Below are 14,529 nucleotides of genomic sequence, written 5' to 3' on the forward strand. Positions count from 1 at the left end.
CTGTTTTATGCAATATCTTTTTATACAGATCTACATTGTTCAGGGCGTATAGTTTTCATTAAGGCTAATAGTGACAAATTTCCCTGTCTGCAGTAGGCCTGGCCGGTAAAAATGATGGTTGATCCCAATGTTATTAATAGGGAAAAATTATAAATATATAGGAAGGCCGGTATTTTTTTCCGGAAAAGGTGGCAACCCTAGCCGTGGCCCTAAGAGTACCAACCCCATAGGAAAGTAGGCCCAGACTGGCAAACTGTGGGTTGTGACAAATGCCAGAAGGGCTGCTGCAATGCCATAGTTACTATTTATTGGGCTGGTGGGGGCTGTTTGGGCCTCTACAGTATGTACCTGAAATGTCAGAGTCTATTTTGTATCCCAGTCCAGACCTGAATGGAAGTTGGAGAACAGGGAAGAGGTAGAGACAATGGATATCCAGTGACGTAAAAACCAAGGGTGCAGGGGGTGTGATTCCACCTGGGTCCACACCTCCGTTGGGCACGCCAGAGAAGCGATAAAACTTACAGTGGGCAGCAGGGAAATAATTTTGGAGCATGTGCCTGGAGGCACCAATGTGTGAATCCAGAGAGGGAGGGCCTAGCGGGGGGCCCAGGTGCACATCCTGCACCCAGGCCTGCACGTAGCTAGTTACGTAACTGTGGATATCTATTTCTGAAAAGCAACCTTAAAAGGGACAGCACGGCTGAAATACAATTGTCCCACAAAGCACATAAGTTGCACAGATGACCTAGAACACTAGTACCCCACCAAGTGCTTGTACTGTATTTTACAAGTTTGGCCTGGTTAGGCACTATGAAGATTTGGTTAAAATACTCAAAAAAGCCTTTCCCCTAGACTGAAACAACCCATTTTTGTGCTAGTCACCCTGGGAAACAAAACAAATTATTAAGGTAAATTCTTATAGTCACATTTATGCCACTTTATGGACTATCCTACATACGTATCTTTACACGTTGCAAATATGATGAGCCAGAGCCAGAAAGAAACGGCTGTACTTATTGGGGCAGATTTATTATGTGGTGTAAAAGTTCCTAAACCTGACTGTTTTGCCAACCTCACTGTCCCATCTCTGCCTGTCAGTTAGAGTTTCTAATGCTAATGGACTCCTGCTGCACAAATATGGCAGCCCCCTCATACAGGAACATGGGGCATCAGACAGGTAATGTAAAAGCATTTAGATTACTTATGGCAAAGTTATAAGTTGCTTTCAAGGGCAATATTATGATAGATGTAAAAAAAGAGTTTCATTTCTGGTGTCAGTATCTATTTACGGGTTGAATTCTACTTTAAGCATACCTCCCAACATTTTGGAAGTAAAAAGAGGGATAAAAAAAATGTTCCGCACGTAGCGCAGCGAGATTTTTTGACCATGCCCCTTTCTGTGACCACACCCCCTAATTACCATGTTCATTTTACAATATTTGCCAGCAGTGCTGGGCCATGCTGGCCGGGCGCCCCCAGGCAACCCAGCCAGCTGGACTGGCAATCTATGGGTTCTGGCAAATGCCAGAGGGGCTGCTATAAGGTTCCATAGAAAGTCAGTATTTAGTGGGCTGGTGGGGGCTGTTTAGGCCTCTATGTGGGCTGATTGGGCCTCCATCCATGTACCTGAAATGCCAGGGTCTTTTTTAATTCTCAGTTCCGGACTTGCGTGACGCCCGCTTTGCTGCACACATATGAAGCGCATGCGCACTAACCGGTCGAACTCTCCAGGTACGCTCTCCCCCTCCCCACAAGCAGGCGCATGGACTGGAGAAGAGCGCCACTCACTCAGCTGGACTAGGGGTAGGCAGCAGTGAAAGGTACGCCCCTCAAGCTTTGCGCCCTAGGCACGCGCCTACTCTGACTACCCCTAGTTCCGGCCCTGTTTGGCAGGTTATGAAAGTTTGAAAATATTTCTCCTTATCTAAACTGTTTTTTTGTGTCTGAAAATTGTTACAAAGTACTTTATTTACACCTGTTAGCTGTTCTGTGCTCTCTGCTAAAAGCCACTTTGTTTCTTTTTCTGGCTGTTCAGTGCAGAGAAAATAGGGACTTCCGAGTACACACGAGGGACTGCGGGTTGAGCTGTCAAAAGAGGGATTGTCCCTCCGAAAAAGGGACAGTTGGGAGGTATGCTTTAAGGGCTGGGACACACTGGGCGATTTGGGGAGATTTAGTCGCCTGGCGACTAATCGCCGCGACTTTCCACGACCAATCTTCCCCGAATGCTTCCCCTTGCTCTGCGCCTGGCTAAAATGAAAAATCGCCTGCGCTAATCACATGCGGCGATTCGTTTTCTGAAGTCGCCCGAAGTTTCCTCGTGAGGCAACTTCGGGCGACTTCGGAAAACGAATCGCCGTGTGTGATTAGCGCAGGCGATTTTTCATTTTATCCAGGCGCAGAGTGAGGGAAGGCATTCGGGCAGTGATCCCCAACCAGTAGCTTGTGAGCAACATGTTGCTCTTCGACCCCTTGGATGTTGCTCCCAGTGGCCTCCAAGCAGGTGCTAATTTTTGAATTCCTAGCTGAAAGGCAAGCTTTAGTTGCATAAAAACATGTGTACTGCCAAACAGAGCCTCCGGTTTGCTGAAAGTCCACATAGAGGCTACCAATACCCAATCACAGCCCTTATTTGGCACCCCCAGGAACTTTTTGCATGCTTGTGTTGCTCTCCAACATTATTTTATACTTTAGTGTGGCTCATGGGTAAAAAAGGTTGGGGACCCCTGCTTTAAAGTATCCAAATTACAGAAAGATCTGTTCTCCAGAAAACCCCCAGGTCCCGAGCATTCTGGATAACAGGTCCCATACGTCACGTTTCTTAATGATGAATGAGGCTGCCAGCCCTTGCACTGGATTATATCAGACATTAGTGTGTGTGTAAAGGCAGGGAGCCATGCACTTGTGTATAATGTTTATTACAGCAGCAGCCACTGGCACTTTGGCTAAAGGTGACCTTTACTAACGCTGTCTGGAAGGGATTATACATTTTTAAACTGAGGAGACGTAAATAAAGTTGTGCTGTGAAAGCATTTGTGTGAGGCGCGCGGCACTTCCTGCTGACAGGTGGCAAGGTGCGCGGCTTCTCGGAATGTCCTAATATGTAACCCGTAGCGCCGTGAGGCTGTGCTAAGAGATCCCAGAGGGAAGCCCACCCCTCACCCTGTGTTGTGCCCCGCAGACTATACCTCCTAGCCCGGCAGCCCTCTCACTTGTGCCCGTCAGCTCCGTCATCGTGTTCGTCTCCGCCAACAAAAGCCCGAGTCCTACCTCCAGCCAAGTGGCCCTGCCTCCGTTTGGGCAAGCGCCGAGGTCTCCAGCGATTATTATTTCACTAGGGATAAAAGGTTATTAGCCGGCTGTGCTGTGTTATTCCCGGTCACTGTCAATACTTCACTGCTTTGCTGCCATTATTAATACATGGCTGGCCTAATTGTGCCATGGGAATCCCTAATGCTGTGTGTTTGCTGGTTGCTATGGTAACTTCCCCCTAGCAACAAGCCAGTGGTTTAATTATTAGCATGGAAGATGATTCTAAAGAAAAGATGAGCAACAGAAAATAAGAATAAAAAATCTATAGTAGCCTTCCAAATAGGAAACACAAAAACTTTCACATTAAAAAATGACTTGCTGCAATGCAAAGCCACTTGAAAGGGGTTGTTCACCTTTGAGTTAAATTTCAGTATTATGTAGAGAGGGATATTCTGAGATCATCTGCAATTGGTTTTCCGTTTTTACTATTTGTGGTTTTTGAGTTATTTAGCTTTTTTTATCCAGCAGCTCTCCAGTTTGCAATTTCAGCAGTCTGGTTGCTAGGGTCCAAATAACCCTAGCGACAATGCACTGATTTGAATAAGGGACTGCAAAATGAATAGGAGAGGGTCTGTATCGAACGAGGACTAATAAAAAGAGCATTAACAATACATTTGTAGCCTTACAGAGCATTTGTTTTTTAGATGGGGTCAGTGGCCCCTATTTTCAAGCTGGTAAGAGTCAGAAGAAGACGACAAATCATTCAAAAACTATAAAATAAATAAATAAATAATGAAGACCAATTGAAATGTTGCTTAGAATTGGCCATTCTATAACATATTAAAAGTTCACTTAAAGGTGAACCATCCCTGTAAATGGCAGCTGCTGCTCTGGGGTCAACCATTGCTTGGCAACTCTCATTTCCTATTTATCTAACTTTTATAGCAATGTAAAATGCACAGTGCTGGCAAAAAAAGGGTTAAAGGGGTTGTTCACCTTTAAATAAACTTTTTGTACGATGCAGAGCGTGATATTGAGAGACCATTTGCAATCGGGTTTCATTTTTTATCATTTGTGGTTTTTTAAGTTATTTAGCTTTTTATTTAGCAGCTGGACAGTTTCAGCAATTCCAGCAATCGGGTTGCTAGGGTCCGAATTACCCTAGCAACAATGCATTGATATGAATAAGAGACTGGAATATGAATAGGAGAGGCCTGATTAGAAAGCTGAGTAATAAAAAGTATCAATAACAATGAATTTGTAGCCTTATACAGGATTTGTTTTTTAGACGGGGTCAGTGACCCCCATATGAAAGCTGGAAAGAGTCAGAAGATGAAGGCAAATAATTCAAAAACTATAAAAAAAAGAAGACCAACCGAAAAGTTGGAAAAGTATTTATAAAATGGGTGAAAGTGAAAGTTCATCCTTTGATAAATACGCCTTTTAAAATCCCATAGAAATGAATGGAGAGTGGCAGAATTTCACTCTATATGACTGTGGCGATCTCTATATTCACTTTTTGATAAATATACCCCATTGAAGTAAGATTCTTCATGAAATTTATATGAAAATAAATACTCCAAACCTGTATACACTTATGGCTTATAGCACACATAAGGGTAAGGGCACACGGGCAGATTCGGGGAGATCAGTCGCCCATCGACAAATCTCCTCTTCTTCGGGGCGACCAATCTCCCTGAACTGCTTTCCCGCCGGCTAGAGGAAACTTCGGGCGACTTCGGAAAACAAAGCACCACGAGTGCCAACCCGCTGGTGATTTTTCATTCTAGCCGACGGAAAGGTAGGGGAAGGCAGTTCAGGGAGATTGTAGCCCCGAAGAGGAGGAGATGTGTCACCATGGCGACTAATCTCTCCGAATCTGCCCGTGTGCCCTTACAGTAACACCACTGCTATCCGCATCGTTTATCTGGCAGAGATGTGACCGTTATCTCTCTATGTTGCATGTCATTTAAATGAATGGAAACGGACTGTAGTCACTCTTGTTTTATTTTCAGGTTTTGGACCTTATAGAAATTATATCATCTCCAGCTTGGAAGCAGTGAAGGTAAGGACTGACACAGACATCTCATTGAAATAAATATACCATATATATCCATTTGTTGGCAGTAAAACCAAGTCAAATCTTTTTTTCAAATTAAATAGTATCCAGTTTACTCACCAGTAAATAGTGCACCCAAATTTGGGCTGGGCCAGAGCACATATAAAAGATAGGGGGAAACAATCCTCCCTTATAAATATGATTTAATTTCCTCTCTGTAGCTGTCTAGCTAAACATCTGTTCTGCTAGGGGGTAGCCATATTTGTAATCAGATAGCCCAGGTCCTGGACATTCTGATTAACAGGTCCCATACCTGTACTCCACATCTGTACAATGAAACAGTGTCCTCTAGTGCTACAGTTGACTTGAATACCAGCATTTGCTTAATTTTACTTTAAAGAAAGTTGCCTTGTTTAATCACTAATCAGAGAAACAGAAATAGAAGGAAAAGCAAAATTCTTCTAGAGCCTGATGCGCTTTAAAATATAGTTTAGAGCAGATGTTCCCAATCCGGAGCTACAAAGCAGTGTATGGAGTGGAGCAAGCCTGAAGATTTGTTAGAATGTATTATTCTTTTTAAAATACAGGTACCCAGGCTGCCCTCAGAAATCATTGGTTCCAAAAGCTTGCAGATATTACATGGCTTTTTTGGAGTCAGGAAGGAATTTATTTCCACCCTTCTAAGGAAGACCGGAGAAAGCTATAAATGGCGGGGTATTCACCTTGCTCTGGATCAAGTAGAAGTTAGGCAGGGTTTATGTGGGCAAGTGTTTGTACTTGATGAATATGTGTTTCTTTGACAGCTGGGAAGCTGGCTGTTGGTGAATGAGAACAGTTTTTTTTTATTTCTCCCTCTCATGGGTAAGTGCAGTGGTGTGTACGAAGCCCAAGTGCCATCATGTTGCTACTGGCAGCGGCAGCCACGGATATTAATGAGGCATAATAAAGTGTTACAGCTAATACTAATGTAAGCCACTGCTACTGACCACAGACTGACATCACTGGGAAAAACAACCAGGAGATGACATATTGTAACACATAGCCAGTATTAGTGGCAAGAATTGATTTGTTATTGCTAAGGAATTGCTTGCAGCAGCAACTCTTGTGAAGTGTTTGTGGTGCTTTGGATTAAACAACAATGTGCAACACCCCATAAATTGTACTGGTGCAACAGCTCTTGGCCAGTTTACCACCTATATTTAACTGCAGCATGATAAATGGTCCTAAATGTTTTCATTATATAGATAAATAATATTCTAAATGTTTCTGATTTGAAAGTCTCAATCCCATCCTTCAAGCCTGCTAATACCAAATATGCCAAGTTTAAGTTAAGTTTATGATCGCAGGTTTGATCCCGCAGCTGTGCAAAAGCTTAGTTTGGAAGACCAAGGGTTAAATTTAATAACCGGCGAAAATTTGCCAGCGATGGCTACGCAGCCATCGCAACAATTCGCAAAGCGAAAATTCACTCAGGCAACGCTAATTTACTAAAATGCAAAGTTGCGTCCAGAGTGCTGAACGCTAGCAAGTTTTCTCTTGCGGTACTTAGGCAATGCGAGCAAATCCTAGCGCAACTTCGTTAGAGGTCTTCGTTCAGGCTAATTTGCATACGGCATAAGTTGAATGGACGTATATGTTGCAGCAAATACATTACATTACACAAGTCCAGGGAACCTAAATAAAGAAAACAGAGTTGTTATAATGCCCTACACATGAGCCCACTAGAAAGTTAATGTTCCATATGTTAGAAAATGTATGGGGGAACCCAGTTACCCAAAAAAATTTGAAGGACTTTTGCAGGCAATCACTCTGAAAAAAGAAGACGCCAGTGTTTTTTTTTCCACTAAAAAATATGATGTTAGTAACAGAAGATTGAGGAAGATCTATGTACTCGATTGTACTTCGCCTGGTCTGAGCTGGTGAATGCAAGTCTGGCAAAAGAGGTAACGTTCAGTAAAATCCGCATCTTAGTGAATTTGTGGAGTAACGTGTATTCGCCAGAGCGAAAATTCACCTGCCGATAGAGTGCGATTGACCGCTAGTGTCTGTCTCTCCGCTAGTAATCCGGCGAAGTGCCTGAAAACGCTAACGCTGGCAAATAGTCGTCAGCATTTGTATTTTCGACCTTTAGCAAATGAAACACATTCATGTGGAAACCTGACCAGCACCGAAAGGGTTAAAGTCATTGTGGGGGTCTTTTAAATAAAAAAAAATCCAAAGACACCTGTGGATAGATTCTTTAAAAGAAATGGTAAAAAAACAGAAGTTTTTTTAAATCTATTGTTCAGTATCTCCCAATATGCCATGTAACCCAGGCAAGGCAGATTTAATTGCTCATTTCTCCCTTCCCATGTCAGTTTGACTGATGGCCATTGTAAAGCAGAAAATTACATTTAATTTACTAATATTCCCCATAGATGTTGTTCTGTGAATTGTTTTCATTCTCTTGTATATATTTGATAATTATGAATTTGCAGTAATTATCTATTTCACTAGTTTATTTCGTAAGGTAATTGATTTAGTCACTGTAAAAACAAAAGAAAATGTAAAAAGTAATAGCATTTACCATAAGTAATGTGTACTTTGCTAAATGCAGTAATATCTAGATGATTATTATGTTACATGTTTGCAGAAAAACAGCCAAAAGAAAAGCATAGCATTCTCCATCGTTATATTCAGTTATAATTCAGAAGCAGGCAAACCAGACCCTGCCTGTAGCTCTATATTGTTTGGAAATAGCTAATGTTTAAGCACAATGTGGGTCCAGCTTGAGATCTGAATGTTGGACGTAGGGGAGAAACTCATGAATCAAATATCATAGTAGTTATAAACAAACGTTGCCAGATCACCTATTATTCAAATGAAACATAGCTACACAGTAGATGAGGATGAAAAAAGACCAGCATCAAAGTACAGCCATTTGTCTAAGGGAAATGTGCCTAATGGCTAGTTGATCCAGTGGAGGGCAGAAAACCCCTTCTGCAGCCTCTCCAATTTGGATTCGGGGATCAGATTTCCTTCCTGACTCTCAAGATGACAGACAAGTATCTGGATCAGCTTTGTACTAGAGTTAATTTCAATATCACTTGCTGCAAAGCCATCTGAGCCTTTCTTGAAGCTATCTCAGGGAGAGAATTCCACAACTCCACAGCTCTCACTTTAAAAGACATTTTAAGATTGAATTTCTATCTGAATCAATACCATCACATCAAGTGCAGGGTCCTCCTGGTGAATGAAGCATCAGAAAGTTTGTTTGGTCCCTTATATATTTCTGTATAGTTGTCCTCTCCAATGAAACCAACCCCAACTTGGCCAGCCATTCTTTATTACTGAAACGTTCCATTCCCTTTATCAGCTGATTTGCTTTTATTTGGACTCTCTCTAAATTAAGTATTGGATTTGCCTAACTTATTTTCTGTAAGGCTTTGGGCACACATGCATATTGCCTGCTTCTCTCCACCTAATGAATATTAATGAGGCGGATGCTCTGAAATCAGTGCTTCCTTTTAAAGAACAGTTTTCACCTGTATGCAGCTACACAGAGCCGAGCTGAGCAGAGATCGGGTTTAAAATGCCTGCTTTTGGGTATTTCAGACGGATCTCCGCTCAGGCAGAAACTATGCTGATTTCAGCACATCTGCTTCTCTCCCCTCATTTATATTTATTAGGTGGAGAGAAAACGGTAATAAGCTTGTGTGCCCAAAGCCTAAGGCTGTAGATGGCTTGTATATTTTTAGATCCCAAATGCATGATCGTACATTTATCAACATTTAGGGGGTTATTTACTAAAACTCAAATTAATCTAATTTTAAAACAAAGTCGACCAAACTCCCATCCAAAATTGAACTCATTTATTAATAATTTTTCTTCAAAAAGTTGGAGCGACAAAATCGTCAATTCGAATCATACGATTGGTGCTCTAAAAACTCAAATTTATCATATTATTCAGAGCAGATCAAGAAACAACTTCAGGGACATCTGCCATTGACTTCTACGTGACCTCGGCAGGTTTGAGATGGCGGATATTCACATTTGGACTTTTTGCAGCTTCGGGGTATAATAAATTTAAGGGTTTTTTTCCACAAAAAACGAGTTTTCCCCTTAAAAAACTTGACCAGATAAATGTGAGGTTTAATAAATGGTTCCCTAAATCTCTTCTGCCAAGATTGTTTGAAGAAGACATTTGTCCACATCCTGGAAGGATTTGTGATGGATGTGAGCCCTTAACAAACCTTCAGGTAACTTGCCCACAACAGATGTCAAATTTACAGGCCTATAATTGCAGGGCTGAGATTATAATCCCTTTTTAAATATTGGAATTCTTACATCAGATTCCCTCCAGTCCACAGGTACAGTACCAAATGAAAAGACCAGGCTAAAACTAAGCTAAGCTCTTAGTACTAGAGAATGTAGTATATCAGGCCTTTTGTCATTAACTTTGCTTAAACATTACATACCATATTATCTGACAATGCTTTATTTTGCATCAAGAAAAGAAAACTGATTAAAGGGGAAGTAACGTCTAAAGTAGAATAAGGCTAGAAATGCTGTATTTTGTATACTAAACATAAACATGAACTTACTGCACCACAAGCCTAATCAAACAAATGAAACCATCTTGTAACTGTGTTAATCATCTTGGCAAGACCAAGACTGTGCACATGCTCAGTGTGGTCTGGGCTGCTAAGGGATAAAAAAAAGTTTATATCAAAAATGATATAAGTCCCAAGGCTTCTTCCAGTAAAAAATATTAATTTATTGTTCTTCACATTAAAATAGTAGCTAGTACATACTACCCCACATACCCCACCTTACGCGTTTCGCACCCTCCGGCGCTTAGTCATAGGTGTATCTATGACTAAGCGCTGGAGGGTGCGAAACGCGTAAGGTGGGGTATGTGGGGTAGTATGTACTAGCTACTATTTTAATGTGAAGAACAATAAATTAATATTTTTTACTGGAAGAAGCCTTGGGACTTATATCATTTTTGATATAAACTTTTTTGTAGTTGAATGCCTTTCTGAACTGGGGCGAGTCCCTTGGGCCTGGCTGATTAATTATATGGACCCCCGATTTTGAATTGAAACTGCTAAGGGATAAGTCAAAAAATATCTGACAGAAGCTGATGCAGCAAGACTAATTTATAATCAGAATATACAGACTGCACTGGGTTGTGTTGTCATGTAATCTAATGTGGATTTTAGAGTTTTTGTATTGTTTAATACAAACTTTCTCCACCTCTGCGGAACCAGTGGCTGCAGCAAAATAACCCTTCAAATAGAATCCCAGTTTATCTGTTTAAATCTGTCTGCGTGATCTTTGTCCCTGCAGCGGGAGTTGGAAACAGCAAGGACAGAAACACACATTATTTCGGGAGATTAGTTGCGCAGCGACAAATCACTTCTTCGGGCGACTAATCTCACCAAACTGCTTTCCCGCCGGCTTGAATGTAAATCGCTAGCGGGATGGCAATTGGAACGATTTGTTTTCCAAATTCGCCCGAAGTTGCCTCAAGAGGAAACTTTGGAAAGCCGAAAAGATACAAATCCTGCTGGCGGAAAGGCAGTTCGGGGAGATTAGTCGCCTGAAGCTGGGCAACTAATCTCCTGAAATAGCAGTGTGTCTTTACCCTAAAGGGGTTGTAAAGCCAAAATAAAATCCAATACAAGTAGCTACACAGTCGCCAACTGCACTATAGGAAAACAAACAAAGCTGCTTGAGTTCTTCATGGCTGGGAAGTAAGCCGGGGCTCCCCCTGCTGTTCATAATTATGATTGTTTCCCTGCCCAGCAGTTAGGGACCGTCTGACAATTCCTATCCACAGCAGTAAAGGGAGAATTTTACTGCATACAGTCAGGTTTCTTATTAAAACAGTACACATATTTTTATTAAAGTATATTGGAGATAGGTTTCTTTTTCATTAAAGAAAGTAAAAATTTGATTTTATTTTTTTTGCCTTTACATGACCTTTAAGCAATGGCAGACAGGGATATTTGTCACCCTGCCATAAATCTGAGCTACCACGGCGACAAATCTTCAGAAATTGCCTTTCAGTTTTGAAAAGCTTTAGATCGCTGTAAAGTAGAAAAACATAGTACTCGCAGTAATTGTAAGCTTTCTGAAAGGGAAGGCATTTTCTGGAGATTTGTTGCCTCTGCTAATGCACATTTACCACTGCCAACAAACCTCTTTCAACCAAAATATATTTTCAACCTTTATTTACTACTGATATATTTTAGCCCTTTTTGGGGATTAGTCATTGAGAGTGAAGCAATCTGTTCATACTTTTTCTATTGTTGCTTTCATAATTGCCCCTTTACCTTTGCATTATTTACAGGTATAAAAAGAAGAGGCTGTCCTTTCTGGCTTGTCATTTTTATATGGTTTGCTCTGTATTTCATATTAATATCTGAACCAAGCCACATAGAGTGGTCCTTTTGCTTATAGATTTCTTTTCAAAGAGAATACATTTAGAACATCAATCATTTGTTATCATACACATTTATTAAAAGTCACAGTAAGAAGTGGTATTGAAATCCATGCATCCATAAAGCTGACCACTCATATGAATGGCAGTATCCAATATCTGATCATACGGCCCTTGGGATACTATCGGATCATATACTGTAGGGGAAGAGGATTGCGGTTATGGTTTAATATAATCCCTGTCTGATTTTCATATGTGCCCATTAGATATCTGCTGACCATGACCATCAATGCCTTTGTACGGTGTTCCTATTTAAAGGCTAAGTATACTAACAACTTTTGTAAAATGCCAGTACATGAAATCAAAGCACAACATAATGTGCTATAAAGCATGTCCATAAGTGAAAGTAATGCATTACAGTTGGTTCAGTTTGCCTAATTCACATTTTTTTGTTCTGTACATTACCTCTCAATATGTGGAATGAGATTTCTCTCTCTTTGAAAACTGAACAACCAATTGGTTCCCTGATTCTTCAAACTTGACTTAGGGACCCATAACAAAGATTTCTAGTTAAAATGAATAAATGTCAGACTGTGTTCCCTGAATAACCTGCTGCTAAGTGTTTGCATTCTGTTCATTTCCTCTTATTTCATGTTAGCAAATATGGCAAACACACTAGCTGTCTGTGCACGTTGGAATGGCCTCCAAATCCAAAGCAATCACCCTGGAGCAATGTGGAAGGAACAAAGGCTACATGGAAAAGGACCTCGGCAGCGCTCACCCACACGGCGGCTGCTGTTTGCTGGAAGGGCCAGAAAGAATAGAGTCTGTCATTAATATGAAAACCGTCTGCAAAAACATTTCATTGCCTGGGATTGATGTTATCTACTCCAGAGATGCTGGGAGGTAAAACTGTTTGATTTCCTAGGGAATGGCTATAGCCAGAAACATTGGGATGCAGACACTATTTACTTTCTCATTTTGTTTTACTGTCAGCTTAGTGATGTGTGTTTTCTTTTCCTATATCAGCAATAGGCAGCCTGTTCCCATACAGCCCAGTCTTGTGATCTGTCATGTAGACATACATATAGTAAATATACAATGTATTTGTATATAGGCTGTACAGGAATATACCATACAGTCAAATGAAAAAGTTTGGGAAGCCCTCTCCATTCTTTGGAGTTGTGTTTATCATTAGCTGAGCTTTCAAAGTAGCAACTTCCTTTTAATATATAACATGCCTTATAGAAACAGTGGTATTTATTGGTTTATTGGATTAACAGAAAACATGCAATATGCATCATAACAAAATTAGACAGTTGCATAAAATATACACCCCAACAGAGATATTACATCAATACTTAGTTGAGCCTCCTTTTGCAAATGTAACAGCCTCTAGATGCCTCCTATAGCCTTTGATGAGTGTCTGGATTCTGGATGGAGGTATTTTTGACCATTCGTCCATATAAAATCAGTTAAATTTGATGGCTGCCGAGCATGGACAGTCTGCCTCAAATCATCCCATAGATTTTCCATGATATTCAAGTCGGGAGACTGTGACAGCCATTCCAGAATATTGTACTTCTTCCTCTGCATAAATGCCTTTGTAGATTTCTAAGTGTGTTTAGGGTCATTGTCTTGTTGGAATATCCAACCCCTGCGTAACTTTAACTTTATGACTGATACTTGAACATTATCCTGAAGAATTTGTTGATATTGGGTTGAATTCATCCGACCCTTGACTTTAACAATGGCCCCAGTCCCTGAACTAGTCACACAGCCCCACAGCATGATGGAACCTCCACCAAATTTGACAGTAGGTAGCAGGTGTTTTTCTTGGAATGCGGTGTTCTTCTTCTGCCATGCAAAGAGCTTTGTTATGACCAAATAGCTAAATTTTTGTTTCATCAGTCCAAAGCACTTTGTTCTAAAATGACTGTGGCTTGTCTAAATGAGCTTTTGTATACAAGTGACTTTATTTGTGGTGAGAGTGCAGAAAGGGCTTCTTTCTCATCACCCTGCCATACAGATGTTCTTTGTGCAAATTGTGCTGAATTGTAGAACCATATACAGATACACCATCTGCAGCAAGATTTTCTTGCAGGTCTTTGGAGGTGATCTTTGGGTTGTCTGTAACCATTCTCACAATCCTCCACATATGCCGCTCCTGTATTTTTATTGGCCTGCCAGACCTGGGTTTTACAGCAACTTTAAACAATGGAAAGCAATGGTTGTCCGACTTTAAGGGCCCTTGGTGGTCCAGCCTTTGCCAGAGACCCCCTATTGCTGATAACATGGTTACAGATATATGAGAACATTTCTTTTCCCAATATCTAGGGCAGCAAGTAAGTGGTCTTTAAAAAATCTCACCCTAACTCACCTTAAGGCTGAGCCCCCCATACCTCCTGATAGAACAGATACAGGCAGTGTGGGAGGAGAGGGGTTCTGCCGGCTACAGCAGAGTTCAGCTTGTCAGTGAGTGCGGTGACCATTTCCTGTGAGAGAATGAAGAGACACTCCCACCCCTCATTTCAGCTTAGACAAAAATAAGAGAACATCTCTGTGCAGCTCTCATATAATGACAGTTTTAGGAGGTCAATTGCTTAAAAAACTTTTTTTTTCTGCATCATTACATAGTTTGAGGATGGATGATTACTAAATCTGAAACTGAAGGTTATATGAAATGTCTTCTTTAAAAGATGAAGTCCTATTGTATCTTGGGAACTCAGGGCCCAGCCACAGCTCTTGAAGCAGACATATTTGGATGGTGGCAGGCCTGCCTAATGTTCTA

The 14,529-nt window shown here is 41.0% G+C and overlaps 1 protein-coding gene and 1 long non-coding RNA gene across 3 annotated transcripts in view; one reads left to right on the forward strand and one right to left on the reverse strand.

The window, feature by feature from the left end:
• Positions 1–3,290, reverse strand: part of LOC108711477 (protein FAM169B) — a 29,738-nt gene extending 26,448 nt beyond the window's left edge. For both annotated transcript variants that reach the window (XM_018253257.2, XM_018253256.2), the window contains exon 1: positions 3,189–3,290. In XM_018253257.2, coding sequence (XP_018108746.1) covers positions 3,189–3,234 — 46 coding nt within the window. In that variant the 5' untranslated portion in view covers positions 3,235–3,290. The remainder of the gene's footprint in view (positions 1–3,188) is intronic.
• Positions 3,260–12,533, forward strand: LOC121401567. The gene is made up of 3 exons (XR_005966367.1): positions 3,260–3,347; positions 5,268–5,317; positions 12,397–12,533. It is a non-coding gene; the product is annotated as an uncharacterized LOC121401567 (long non-coding RNA).
• Positions 12,534–14,529: the final 1,996 nt, after the last annotated feature.

The sequence above is a fragment of the Xenopus laevis genome, chromosome 3L, assembly GCF_017654675.1.
Source record: "Xenopus laevis strain J_2021 chromosome 3L, Xenopus_laevis_v10.1, whole genome shotgun sequence".
NCBI classification, from domain to species: domain Eukaryota; kingdom Metazoa; phylum Chordata; class Amphibia; order Anura; family Pipidae; genus Xenopus; species Xenopus laevis.